This window comes from Impatiens glandulifera, chromosome 1, assembly GCF_907164915.1.
Source record: "Impatiens glandulifera chromosome 1, dImpGla2.1, whole genome shotgun sequence".
NCBI lineage: Eukaryota > Viridiplantae > Streptophyta > Magnoliopsida > Ericales > Balsaminaceae > Impatiens > Impatiens glandulifera.
The window spans coordinates 94,330,739-94,345,648 of NC_061862.1; the positions used below are offsets into that span (position 1 = coordinate 94,330,739).

General features: G+C 26.9%; 2 protein-coding genes across 2 annotated transcripts; both read left to right on the plus strand.

Moving 5' to 3' along the window:
* The first annotated feature begins 267 nt into the window (after positions 1–267).
* LOC124936681 lies at positions 268–1,542 on the plus strand. Its single transcript, XM_047477203.1, has 6 exons — positions 268–402; positions 479–583; positions 664–828; positions 898–1,059; positions 1,310–1,459; positions 1,510–1,542. Exons 1-6 carry the CDS (start codon positions 268–270, stop codon positions 1,540–1,542), a joined length of 750 nt encoding a protein of 249 aa, XP_047333159.1.
* A 7,777-nt stretch (positions 1,543–9,319) lies between these two features.
* LOC124936691 lies at positions 9,320–10,595 on the plus strand. The gene is made up of 6 exons (XM_047477212.1): positions 9,320–9,454; positions 9,531–9,635; positions 9,716–9,880; positions 9,951–10,112; positions 10,363–10,512; positions 10,563–10,595. The coding sequence occupies exons 1-6, from the start codon at positions 9,320–9,322 to the stop codon at positions 10,593–10,595; spliced, it is 750 nt and encodes a 249-aa protein (XP_047333168.1).
* Positions 10,596–14,910: the final 4,315 nt, after the last annotated feature.

Sequence of the window (14,910 nt, forward strand, 5' to 3'; positions counted from 1 at the left end):
GTAAATCCTAATTTGAAAAAAAAATAAAAATAAATGTCCTTTCAAAGGATTAAATTATTTTATTATGATGTAATTTATTTATTTTTAAAAAGAAATGTATAATTAATGCCTAAACACTCTTGGATCAGATCAGATCTGTATTTTCTTTTTCTTGTTCATACAATTAATAATTTAAACATAAGGAAGGTTTAGAAGTCTTATATAACCCACCACCAATGACTCTTAAAGAATGAATCATCCTTGAATGCATTTCTCATTTATGAGAAAATGATGAATATTGTTGCAATGATCTTTGCATTTGGGACAATAGTCGTAGCCCATTTGTTACCCTATGGATTTACATATGCCACTACGACATTCATGAACTTTTCAAAACCCAAAGGAACACTTAAAACCATCAAGGTCATCATCCTCATTATTTTCTTTTCAATTTCAACATTAAGGTTATAAAATAAAATCTTTTATAATCTATATGCAGAGTGACAACGGAGATGTTATCGATTGCATTGATATCTACAAACAAATCGCTTTCGATAATCCATTGATTAAGAGTTTGCAACTCAATCTATACTTGGACAAGCAGGTACATTATACCACACAAGTCCATTTGGAAATATTTCCTAAATTCTTGGTTTATAAAAGCTAATTAATTAATCTGTATAGATGAAAATAGATAACTCTCTCCCCGAGAATAAACTTGTCCAGGGCTGGCATAGAAATGGCAAATGCCCATTTCAAACAGTCCCTATTCTAAGAACCCTTAAGAATCAATTTAAGTCGTTTCAGCCATTTCCAGCCATCAAATATGCTGACTTTAAGAAGCATGAGGTATGATTATATTACCTTTTCAATTAACTTTTTCCTAAAATAATTTAATGTTACAAATTAAAATGTTAGCATGCAGCGGTATGGAATAAGAAAGGAGAATACCATGGAACTTCTGCAAAATTCAGTGTTTCGAATCCTCGAACTGAGAAAAATGATTTTAGCTTATCGCAACTTTGGCTTGCATCTGGGCTTAACACATTGAAATTAAACTCCATTGAAGCCGGTTGGACAGTAAGTACAAAACTCAATTATACATTTGATGTCAAAACTATTTAGATATATAAGTAGTTTAATTAGTTTATTATTGATTTAATTTCTTAGGTCTATCCCAAAATTTTAGGAGACAATCAAACAAGGTTTTTCATATATTGGACAGTGAGTTCTCCTCCAGCATAATGGGTGTTTTTTTAAGATTATTATTGCAACATTATTCAATGTGTAAATTTGTTTATAAGTAACCTAGTTAATGGGGACAATGCAGAGAGATTCCTATGGCAAAACAGGATGTTATAACCTAAGATGCCCTGGCTTCGTGCAAACAAGCCAAACTTTTGCCCTCGGCTCTCCCCTAGAATTACCGATTTCCACACATGACAAGAAATCGAGCGACATACAAATTTCTATCTATAAGGTTTGAAATTGAAATGTCTATAATCTCATATTGTATTCCTTTAAGTGTAGGTCTTGTTCGATCTGGATTATTCGGATAACTAGCCCCTACATAGATCTGCCCATGTTTGAACTACGAGCCGTAAATGTATTTTTTTAACAAAATTTAAAGAAAAGAAAAAAAAATTAAATAATAAAAGAAATAAATAAATTATTTAGTTAGAGAAGATAAATTAATTAATTTAAAAAAAATAGAGAAATTAATTAATAAAGAGAAATAAATCCGAAGAGAAGAAGAGATAAATTAATTAATTAGTAGATGTGGAGAGATAAATTAATTAGTAAGAGGGAGAGAATATTTGGTGTTTAAAATGGAATATTTTGGACTTTCGTGGCCCTTATCCCCTATCGTTACTCTTATTAAATATATTAATATATATTATAATTATTTTATATATCATTAAACAAATACATCAATAAAATACATCAATAATTAATTATTATAATTAATTAAAATATTAATTATTACAATTAATTAGACTATTGACAATTTATTTTTAATCAAATATATAACTAACTAATTATTATAAATAATTATTCATGTCATCAATTCGTCCAGTTTCTTAATTAATTAGATGACTTTAACTTTCATAAAAAAAAATTTATACAAAAAGACACATAATTTTTTGAAAAAATTTCTATTAAACAAAATGCATTTATAATACATCTTTATTCATATATGTATACAAAGTAGATGACTTTAACTTTCATAAAAAAAAAAATTGTACACGAAAAAAGACACATAATTTTTTGAAAAATTTTCAAAATTTTCTATTAAAACAAAATACATTTATAATAGATCTTTATTCATATATGTATACAAATTGCTATATAATCATACTTTATGAATAATACTCATTATGAATGAATTATCGTATTATTAGTTAGGCATAATATTTACAAATAATCACTTATATATTAATTATATTATATATTAATTATATTGATATTTAATGGATCAGGGTTGTGTGCATTGGTCGCACGAAGAAGGATGCTGCCTCCACGGTCGACCTCAATAGAAAGGTCCTAGCAAAAAAAAAGCTAATGACACAAAAATACATAAGTTGTCCTAAATTGAAATTTAATTGCATAGAAACATGCCATAAATGAATCAAACATCAAATATGCATCCTTATATAACATCAATGAATCAAACTATTTGCATAAAATCAAGCAGGTTCTTCACATAAAATTATTTTCTTTTAAAAATTAAAATAAAATAAAGATATTTTTTGGGGATTACAAGCACCCCACTTTTACTACATACAACATATGGATTGATTTTGAGTCATTGTCTTCAAACAAGGACTCATTCAAAACAAATCTCTTATTTTAATTAAACCGTTTTTGAATAGGATTGAATTGAACAAATCTATAAAAACATAAAGTTAAATCACCCAAACAAAGATCAATTTCAATAAATTGAATCTAGAATAATGCAATAATTTGAAAATATCAATAAGATGGCTTTATTAAATTGGGCTTACAAAAGATGAATTAAAAAAATAAAGGATTCTTTACAATGTTAATGGATATCCTTGTGAGTTAAATTTCCCAAATTTAAAAAAAAAACACTTAGTTTGAATACCAATAAGACAAGCTTGATAATTTGTCTTAGAAAATTCAAAAGGAGAGTTTCATGGGTTTGGAAAGATGTGTGAATGTGCTTAAAGATGTGGAAAGGTGTGTCAAAAGAGTATCATTCTTAGAGACTCCTAAATTGTATTTATAGGTAGGAATATTTGAATTCAACATGTTTCTCGATTACATTATTTTTGAGTAAATTTGGAGCACATAATCAAAAGTTATTACCGTTTTCAGAATCGTAAAAAAATAGCTATTTGTTTCGTGAGAGGAAAAACATTGGGATGTGTTAACTTATAACTTGGTCTCCCATCGACTAATTCCTGTTTTCATTATTATTTTTTTCATTTTTCTCTCCCCTATAAAAACAAATAAATCATATTAAAAATAAATAAATTCATTTCAAATTATTTATATATATATCTATCAGTTATTTTATATAATTGATTTTTATTATTGAAAATTTATTTTTGAAATCAAATTGAAACGACAATAACTTCAAATAATTATTTAATTAAAAATGAAAAAAAATAATTTAAATATAACTTATTAATTATCCGAAATTAATTATTTCCGTAAATGACTTCAAAAATAATTATTTGTCTAATAAATATAAATATATCTATAATGATTTCTATTATTCAAATTTAACTCGATAGTTATATATCTTATTATTTATTTAAGGACCAAAATTAACTATTTTCAGAATCCGGTCATCGTAACGATGTCTTTAAAAATAATTATTTATTTAATAATTATGCAATAATCTTGTATATAGATTTTATATAATAATAGGTTCGAGATTTATCAAAATATATAAATTATATAATTAGGGAGTAATTAAACAATTAGTAACTCACGTAAACTAGTGGTAAGAGTCGGCTTAAGAGACTAAAAGGTCACAGATTCGATTTCATCTGAAAACGCTTTGTGTTGAAACGGGAGGCCGTGAATGTGGGAGTCATGCTAGTTCTCCTTAATTTAAAAAAAATAAAGAAAAGGGAGTAAAAATTAGTGTTTATACTATTTCACTTAAAAACAGTTTCATCGTTCCCTCTTATACTCGATTTTATCGTATATAGTTGTCTCTTAAGGTAAAATGAATATAGTAATGCTCCATAAATGTAATCCTTACGCAATGAACTTCACAAAAGTATATGAACTATCCCTGATATCAAATCAGAATTGTGTAAAGCCACAATTAGATGATGAAAGGAATGAGACATTAATTTAAATCTAACCATCAAAGTTATTGACTAGAGTAGTTTTTATTTCATTTATATTCTTATTATGAATAAATTGTTTATCGTGTTTTTATATGTTTGTCTGAGTTTTCATTTTTATTTCATTCTTTTTGAAGACTACTACATTTTTTGTATTATCTTTTCTAATTTATATAAAATTATTGTAAATCGTACTTTTGAAAAACAAAAAAATATTATCCCATTTTTTTAAAAGGTCCATTTATATTAAAAAGTATAAAAATCGTTTGAACACAACAACAAATGCATGACATGAAAAGGAAATAAATAAAAAACGTTACTTATTAGGTTATCGAACTCGTAAGTCCTCGAAAAAAACGATCAACTCTCCGACGGACTCTACCGGCTCTCCGGAATGAATCTCAGCAAACATTAAAATAATAGCAGTATGTATGATACACATCGTACGCAGGGTCATCACGTTCATTTTTGGGGCCCTGGGCGATCTAAGATTTGGTGCCTAAATTTGAGAGAGAGAGCCGAGTAGAAAGAAACATAAAACCTAATTTTATTTTTTTTATAGTACTGTATAAAAAAAAATGAGAGAGAGAGAGTCGAGTAGGAGTAGAAAGAAACATAAAACCTAATTTATTTATTTTTTATAGTACTGCATAAAAAAAATTTGGGTCTTCTTAATTTTGGGGCCCTGGGCGGTGGCCCATCTTGCCCACCCTAATAGCCGGTCCTGATCGTACGACTACGGTCAATGAAATTTTGATGATTTCTCTCCAACCAGATAGTCCACTAAAAATAATTAGAATGGTAACCAAATTATGTAGCTCTGTCATATTAGCCGCATCAATCCAAATTTTCCAACAACTACCCAAAGACTCGGGCATCACCAAATAAATCTCAATGATATTCCAAAAAAAACTTCATATAATAGCCACCCCGATAATGCAAAAGTAAATGAGTTGTCAATTTTGACATTTTTAGTATAATGTTATGCTTTACATTTTATTCAATTTTTCTTTGTTATCTTTAGTATTATCCACATTTATGTGATTTTTTTTTGACATTTATGACAACAATACAATGTTAGGAGCAAAATTTAAATTACTGACAATAATATACCAGCACAATATCTCAAAACGTTTTTAGAGTTATAGAAAAAAGTCAAAAAAAAATATCCACAAAATTATGAAAATCGTTAATAAGGTAGGAAATATTTTTGTGAGAATAAATATATTCATTTTGTAATTTTTAGACACACGGTTTAAAAGCTATATTTCTGCAAAGTTGTGGAAATATGATTTATAGGTCTTTATTCGTAAAAAAAAATTAAAACAATGAAAAGAAGAAAGTACACAAAATAAATATTCATTACAAAATAAACAAACGAATCAGACTTTAAAGTAAATGGATCAGTGTCGTGGGCCTCTGTCGCGAGAATACTTCGTACAGGCTCTCGTTGGTGGAGAAATCTCGGTCGAAGGCCTACCTCCACGGTCGACCTCGATCGAAAGGTCCTAGCCAAAAACGCTAAGAACACAAAAAACATAAGTTTGTCCTAAATCGAAATTTAATTGCATAGAAACATTCCTTAACATGAATCTAACATCAAACATGCATCCATAACATCAAAAAAAAAATCAAAATATTTGTCGAAAATCAATCATGTTCTTCACATAAAATTATAAAAAAAAATAAAGTAAATAAATACCTTTGTTTAGGGGATTGAAAATACCTCATTTTTACCACATACAACATATTGATTAATTTTGAGTCATTGTCTTCAAACAAGGACCAAAAACAATAGTCAATCAAAATAACTCTTATTTGAATTTGACCATTATTTAATATGATTGAATTGAACCAATCTATAAGAACGGAAATTTAAATAATCACCCACACAAATAGATATTCAATCAATTTCAATAAATTGAATCTAGAATAATGCAATAATCCTAAAATATTAATAAGATGACTTTATTAAATTGGACTTACAAAAGATGAATTAAAAAAATAAAAGATTCATTACCATGCTTATGGATATCATTGTGAATAAATATACCAAATTCAAAGTAAGACACTTATGTTTTATGTTTGAATACCAATAAGACAACCTTGGTGATTTTGCTTAGAAAATTCAAAAGAGTACTAGGGGGTTTGAAAAGGTGTGTGAATGTGTTTAAAGATGTGGAAAGATGTGTCAAAAGTGTTTCTTTTTAGAGGCTCCTAAATTGTATTTATAGGCATGAATATTTGAATTTTACATGTTTTTCGATTACATTATTTTTTCGGGGGTAAATTTGGAACTCCCAATCAAAATTTATTATCGTTTCAAATTTGTCCAAAAAATAGCTACAGTAGAACTTCGATAAATGAATGTTCGATAAATGAATAATCTCGTCTAATGAATAAAAAATTTCGGTCTCAACTTAGTCCTATGGGCTTAACAAATAACATTGTTTAATGCATTAACGAATAAATACAAATAAAGGCTTTATAGGCCTATGTAAATATAAATGAATAATCACTATATTTCAAATAATATATTTTTATTTATATAATATATCATGAATACATTTCATCCCAGACTAATTTTTAAACACATTAATAAGTCATATTTTTTGGAGATAGTACAATAGTCTCACTACATACATGATATTGTGCACTAACTATCATGTGCACATTATAATAGTCTCAACTAGGGACGAATCTATGTAGGGGCTCGGGTGGGCTGAAGACCACCCTGAAAAAAGAAAAGAAAATTACGGTTTAGATGTGACATTACCCCTAATTTTTTAAAAAATTTCAATAGAATTCACTATTTTATTTATTTAATTATTAAAAAAATTATAAAACTTACTTTTATTTACCCGTTTTATCCAAAAAAAAAAATCGTTTTTACTTTAGCCCACCCTAAAAAAATTTTAAGCCCACCCCACTAAGGATGGCAATGGGGCGGTTCGGGGCGGGGAATGCATTTACCATCCCTGCACCGTTTTTGTTTCGGGAATTTTTTTAATACCATCCTCGCTCCGTTCGGTTTTATTCGGTTTCGGGAAATCCCCGCGGGGCACCGTTAATAAAATATTTTTAAAAAATTAATAAAATTGTAAAATAAAATTATATAAATGGATTTTTTTAATATAATATATATTAAAATATATTGAAAGTTTATATTTTTATAAAGAAATAAACTTAAAATTCTTATAAAATATAGTGAAGAAATAAATATAATAGTGATTTAATATATTTAATTATATTTATAGTGTTCGGAGCAAAAACGGGGTGAGATCAGGGCGGGAGACACAAATATCATCCCAACCCCATCCCGTTCGGTTTCGGGGGAAACCGTCCCAAATGGGACAATTCGATTCGATTTTTACGAGGCGGTTTCAAATTGTCATCCCTACACCCCACCACCGAATTCTGGGTCCGTCCCTGGTCTCAACTCTAACTATCATATCATGCATCTAGAATTCTACAAATATGAATGTAATTAAAGTTTGCATAAAAGTTATAACTATCATGAATTCTAGGTACATTAACTTAATATATATATATATATATATATATATATATATATATATATATATATATATATAAAATGATATAATTAAATAAAAAAATATGTAAAAATATCATCTAAATAAATTATTATTTATTTATCGATAAATAAATATTATATTCATTTATTGAGATTCTAATATATTTGTTTCATAGAAAAACAATAAGAATGGCATGTATTGACTTACTAATTATCTCCCATTGACTAATTCCTCCTCTCTTTCATTATTTTTTTTTTTCATTTTTTTCTTCCCTATAAAACAAATAAATTCATTTCAAAATCATTTGTATATAACAATCACTTATTTCATATATTTGATTTTTATTATTAAAAAATTATTTTTGAAATCAAATTGACACTAATTTAAATCTAACATATTATTTATCTAATAAATATAAATACATCCTACTAAGTTCTATTATTCAAATTTAACTTGTTATATATCTTATTATTTATTTAAGGTCTGAAGTTAATTATTTTTATAGTGCAGTCGCCTTGACGATGTCTTTAAAATAATTATTTAATTAATAATTCTGCAATAAGCCCGTGTATAAATTTTATATAATAATTAATAAGTTCTGTATTTATCAAAAATATATAAACTATATAATTAGGGAGTAAAAAACTTAGTGTTTACAACATTTTACTTAAAACAATTTCATCGTCTTTCTCTTATACTCAAGTTTATCGTATATGATTGTCTCATATGGTATAATGAATATAGTATTGCTTCAACATTATAAATATTACAAAAAAAATTACATGAACTATCACTCATATTAAATTAAAATTGTGTAAAGGCACACTTAAAATATCAAAGAAATGAGATATTAATAGAAATATAACTATCAAAGCTACGAGACTCTAAAGTAGTTTTTATTTCATTTATATTCTTATTATGAAAAAACTGTTTCTTCGTGTTTTTGATGTGTTTGTCTGAGATTTCATTTTTATTTCATTATTGTAGAAGACTATTACATTTTTTTTATCTTTTATAATTTATATAAAGTTACTGTAAATTGTATTTTTGAAAAACAAAAGAAATTTTTATCTCTTTATAATTTATATAGAGTTACTGTAAATTGTATTTTTGAAAAACAAAAGAATTTTTTATCTCTTTATAATTTATATAAAATTATGTAAATCCTAATTTGGAAAAAAAAAAAAATATATATATATATATATAATTATGTAAATCCTAATTTGAAAAAAAAATAAAAATAAATGTCCTTTCAAAGGATTAAATTATTTTATTATGATGTAATTTATTTATTTTTAAAAAGAAAATGTATAATTAATGCCTAAACACTCTTGGATCAGATCAGATCTGTATTTTCTTTTTCTTGTTCATACAATTAATAATTTAAACATAAGGAAGGTTTAGAAGTCTTATATAACCCACCACCAATGACTCTTAAAGAATGAATCATCCTTGAATGCATTTCTCATTTATGAGAAAATGATGAATATTGTTGCAATGATCTTTGCATTTGGGACAATAGTCGTAGCCCATTTGTTACCCTATGGATTTACATATGCCACTACGACATTCATGAACTTTTCAAAACCCAAAGGAACACTTAAAACCATCAAGGTCATCATCCTCATTATTTTCTTTTCAATTTCAACATTAAGGTTATAAAATAAAATCTTTTATAATCTATATGCAGAGTGACAACGGAGATGTTATCGATTGCATTGATATCTACAAACAAATCGCTTTCGATAATCCATTGATTAAGAGTTTGCAACTCAATCTATACTTGGACAAGCAGGTACATTATACCACACAAGTCCATTTGGAAATATTTCCTAAATTCTTGGTTTATAAAAGCTAATTAATTAATCTGTATAGATGAAAATAGATAACTCTCTCCCCGAGAATAAACTTGTCCAGGGCTGGCATAGAAATGGCAAATGCCCATTTCAAACAGTCCCTATTCTAAGAACCCTTAAGAATCAATTTAAGTCGTTTCAGCCATTTCCAGCCATCAAATATGCTGACTTTAAGAAGCATGAGGTATGATTATATTACCTTTTCAATTAACTTTTTCCTAAAATAATTTAATGTTACAAATTAAAAATGTTAGCATGCAGCGGTATGGAATAAGAAAGGAGAATACCATGGAACTTCTGCAAAATTCAGTGTTTCGAATCCTCGAACTGAGAAAAATGATTTTAGCTTATCGCAACTTTGGCTTGCATCTGGGCTTAACACATTGAAATTAAACTCCATTGAAGCCGGTTGGACAGTAAGTACAAAACTCAATTATACATTTGATGTCAAAACTATTTAGATATATAAGTAGTTTAATTAGTTTATTATTGATTTAATTTCTTAGGTCTATCCCAAAATTTTAGGAGACAATCAAACAAGGTTTTTCATATATTGGACAGTGAGTTCTCCTCCAGCATAATGGGTGTTTTTTTAAGATTATTATTGCAACATTATTCAATGTGTAAATTTGTTTATAAGTAACCTAGTTAATGGGGACAATGCAGAGAGATTCCTATGGCAAAACAGGATGTTATAACCTAAGATGCCCTGGCTTCGTGCAAACAAGCCAAACTTTTGCCCTCGGCTCTCCCCTAGAATTACCGATTTCCACACATGACAAGAAATCGAGCGACATACAAATTTCTATCTATAAGGTTTGAAATTGAAATGTCTATAATCTCATATTGTATTCCTTTAAGTGTAGGTCTTGTTCGATCTGGATTATTCGGATAACTAGCCCCTACATAGATCTGCCCATGTTTGAACTACGAGCCGTAAATGTATTTTTTTAACAAAATTTAAAGAAAAGAAAAAAAAATTAAATAATAAAAGAAATAAATAAATTATTTAGTTAGAGAAGATAAATTAATTAATTTAAAAAAAATAGAGAAATTAATTAATAAAGAGAAATAAATCCGAAGAGAAGAAGAGATAAATTAATTAATTAGTAGATGTGGAGAGATAAATTAATTAGTAAGAGGGAGAGAATATTTGGTGTTTAAAATGGAATATTTTGGACTTTCGTGGCCCTTATCCCCTATCGTTACTCTTATTAAATATATTAATATATATTATAATTATTTTATATATCATTAAACAAATACATCAATAAAATACATCAATAATTAATTATTATAATTAATTAAAATATTAATTATTACAATTAATTAGACTATTGACAATTTATTTTTAATCAAATATATAACTAACTAATTATTATAAATAATTATTCATGTCATCAATTCGTCCAGTTTCTTAATTAATTAGATGACTTTAACTTTCATAAAAAAAAATTTATACAAAAAGACACATAATTTTTTGAAAAAATTTCTATTAAAACAAAATGCATTTATAATACATCTTTATTCATATATGTATACAAAGTAGATGACTTTAACTTTCATAAAAAAAAAAATTGTACACGAAAAAAGACACATAATTTTTTGAAAAATTTTCAAAATTTTCTATTAAAACAAAATACATTTATAATAGATCTTTATTCATATATGTATACAAATTGCTATATAATCATACTTTATGAATAATACTCATTATGAATGAATTATCGTATTATTAGTTAGGCATAATATTTACAAATAATCACTTATATATTAATTATATTATATATTAATTATATTGATATTTAATGGATCAGGGTTGTGTGCATTGGTCGCACGAAGAAGGATGCTGCCTCCACGGTCGACCTCAATAGAAAGGTCCTAGCAAAAAAAAAGCTAATGACACAAAAATACATAAGTTGTCCTAAATTGAAATTTAATTGCATAGAAACATGCCATAAATGAATCAAACATCAAATATGCATCCTTATATAACATCAATGAATCAAACTATTTGCATAAAATCAAGCAGGTTCTTCACATAAAATTATTTTCTTTTAAAAATTAAAATAAAATAAAGATATTTTTTGGGGATTACAAGCACCCCACTTTTACTACATACAACATATGGATTGATTTTGAGTCATTGTCTTCAAACAAGGACTCATTCAAAACAAATCTCTTATTTTAATTAAACCGTTTTTGAATAGGATTGAATTGAACAAATCTATAAAAACATAAAGTTAAATCACCCAAACAAAGATCAATTTCAATAAATTGAATCTAGAATAATGCAATAATTTGAAAATATCAATAAGATGGCTTTATTAAATTGGGCTTACAAAAGATGAATTAAAAAAATAAAGGATTCTTTACAATGTTAATGGATATCCTTGTGAGTTAAATTTCCCAAATTTAAAAAAAAAACACTTAGTTTGAATACCAATAAGACAAGCTTGATAATTTGTCTTAGAAAATTCAAAAGGAGAGTTTCATGGGTTTGGAAAGATGTGTGAATGTGCTTAAAGATGTGGAAAGGTGTGTCAAAAGAGTATCATTCTTAGAGACTCCTAAATTGTATTTATAGGTAGGAATATTTGAATTCAACATGTTTCTCGATTACATTATTTTTGAGTAAATTTGGAGCACATAATCAAAAGTTATTACCGTTTTCAGAATCGTAAAAAAATAGCTATTTGTTTCGTGAGAGGAAAAACATTGGGATGTGTTAACTTATAACTTGGTCTCCCATCGACTAATTCCTGTTTTCATTATTATTTTTTTCATTTTTCTCTCCCCTATAAAAACAAATAAATCATATTAAAAATAAATAAATTCATTTCAAATTATTTATATATATATCTATCAGTTATTTTATATAATTGATTTTTATTATTGAAAATTTATTTTTGAAATCAAATTGAAACGACAATAACTTCAAATAATTATTTAATTAAAAATGAAAAAAAATAATTTAAATATAACTTATTAATTATCCGAAATTAATTATTTCCGTAAATGACTTCAAAAATAATTATTTGTCTAATAAATATAAATATATCTATAATGATTTCTATTATTCAAATTTAACTCGATAGTTATATATCTTATTATTTATTTAAGGACCAAAATTAACTATTTTCAGAATCCGGTCATCGTAACGATGTCTTTAAAAATAATTATTTATTTAATAATTATGCAATAATCTTGTATATAGATTTTATATAATAATAGGTTCGAGATTTATCAAAATATATAAATTATATAATTAGGGAGTAATTAAACAATTAGTAACTCACGTAAACTAGTGGTAAGAGTCGGCTTAAGAGACTAAAAGGTCACAGATTCGATTTCATCTGAAAACGCTTTGTGTTGAAACGGGAGGCCGTGAATGTGGGAGTCATGCTAGTTCTCCTTAATTTAAAAAAAATAAAGAAAAGGGAGTAAAAATTAGTGTTTATACTATTTCACTTAAAAACAGTTTCATCGTTCCCTCTTATACTCGATTTTATCGTATATAGTTGTCTCTTAAGGTAAAATGAATATAGTAATGCTCCATAAATGTAATCCTTACGCAATGAACTTCACAAAAGTATATGAACTATCCCTGATATCAAATCAGAATTGTGTAAAGCCACAATTAGATGATGAAAGGAATGAGACATTAATTTAAATCTAACCATCAAAGTTATAGACTAGAGTAGTTTTTATTTCATTTATATTCTTATTATGAATAAATTGTTTATCGTGTTTTTATATGTTTGTCTGAGTTTTCATTTTTATTTCATTCTTTTTGAAGACTACTACATTTTTTGTATTATCTTTTCTAATTTATATAAAATTATTGTAAATCGTACTTTTGAAAAACAAAAAAATATTATCCCATTTTTTTAAAAGGTCCATTTATATTAAAAAGTATAAAAATCGTTTGAACACAACAACAAATGCATGACATGAAAAGGAAATAAATAAAAAACGTTACTTATTAGGTTATCGAACTCGTAAGTCCTCGAAAAAAACGATCAACTCTCCGACGGACTCTACCGGCTCTCCGGAATGAATCTCAGCAAACATTAAAATAATAGCAGTATGTATGATACACATCGTACGCAGGGTCATCACGTTCATTTTTGGGGCCCTGGGCGATCTAAGATTTGGTGCCTAAATTTGAGAGAGAGAGCCGAGTAGAAAGAAACATAAAACCTAATTTTATTTTTTTTATAGTACTGTATAAAAAAAAATGAGAGAGAGAGAGTCGAGTAGGAGTAGAAAGAAACATAAAACCTAATTTATTTATTTTTTATAGTACTGCATAAAAAAAATTTGGGTCTTCTTAATTTTGGGGCCCTGGGCGGTGGCCCATCTTGCCCACCCTAATAGCCGGTCCTGATCGTACGACTACGGTCAATGAAATTTTGATGATTTCTCTCCAACCAGATAGTCCACTAAAAATAATTAGAATGGTAACCAAATTATGTAGCTCTGTCATATTAGCCGCATCAATCCAAATTTTCCAACAACTACCCAAAGACTCGGGCATCACCAAATAAATCTCAATGATATTCCAAAAAAAACTTCATATAATAGCCACCCCGATAATGCAAAAGTAAATGAGTTGTCAATTTTGACATTTTTAGTATAATGTTATGCTTTACATTTTATTCAATTTTTCTTTGTTATCTTTAGTATTATCCACATTTATGTGATTTTTTTTTGACATTTATGACAACAATACAATGTTAGGAGCAAAATTTAAATTACTGACAATAATATACCAGCACAATATCTCAAAACGTTTTTAGAGTTATAGAAAAAAGTCAAAAAAAAATATCCACAAAATTATGAAAATCGTTAATAAGGTAGGAAATATTTTTGTGAGAATAAATATATTCATTTTGTAATTTTTAGACACACGGTTTAAAAGCTATATTTCTGCAAAGTTGTGGAAATATGATTTATAGGTCTTTATTCGTAAAAAAAAATTAAAACAATGAAAAGAAGAAAGTACACAAAATAAATATTCATTACAAAATAAACAAACGAATCAGACTTTAAAGTAAATGGATCAGTGTCGTGGGCCTCTGTCGCGAGAATACTTCGTACAGGCTCTCGTTGGTGGAGAAATCTCGGTCGAAGGCCTACCTCCACGGTCGACCTCGATCGAAAGGTCCTAGCCAAAAACGCTAAGAACACAAAAAACATAAGTTTGTCCTA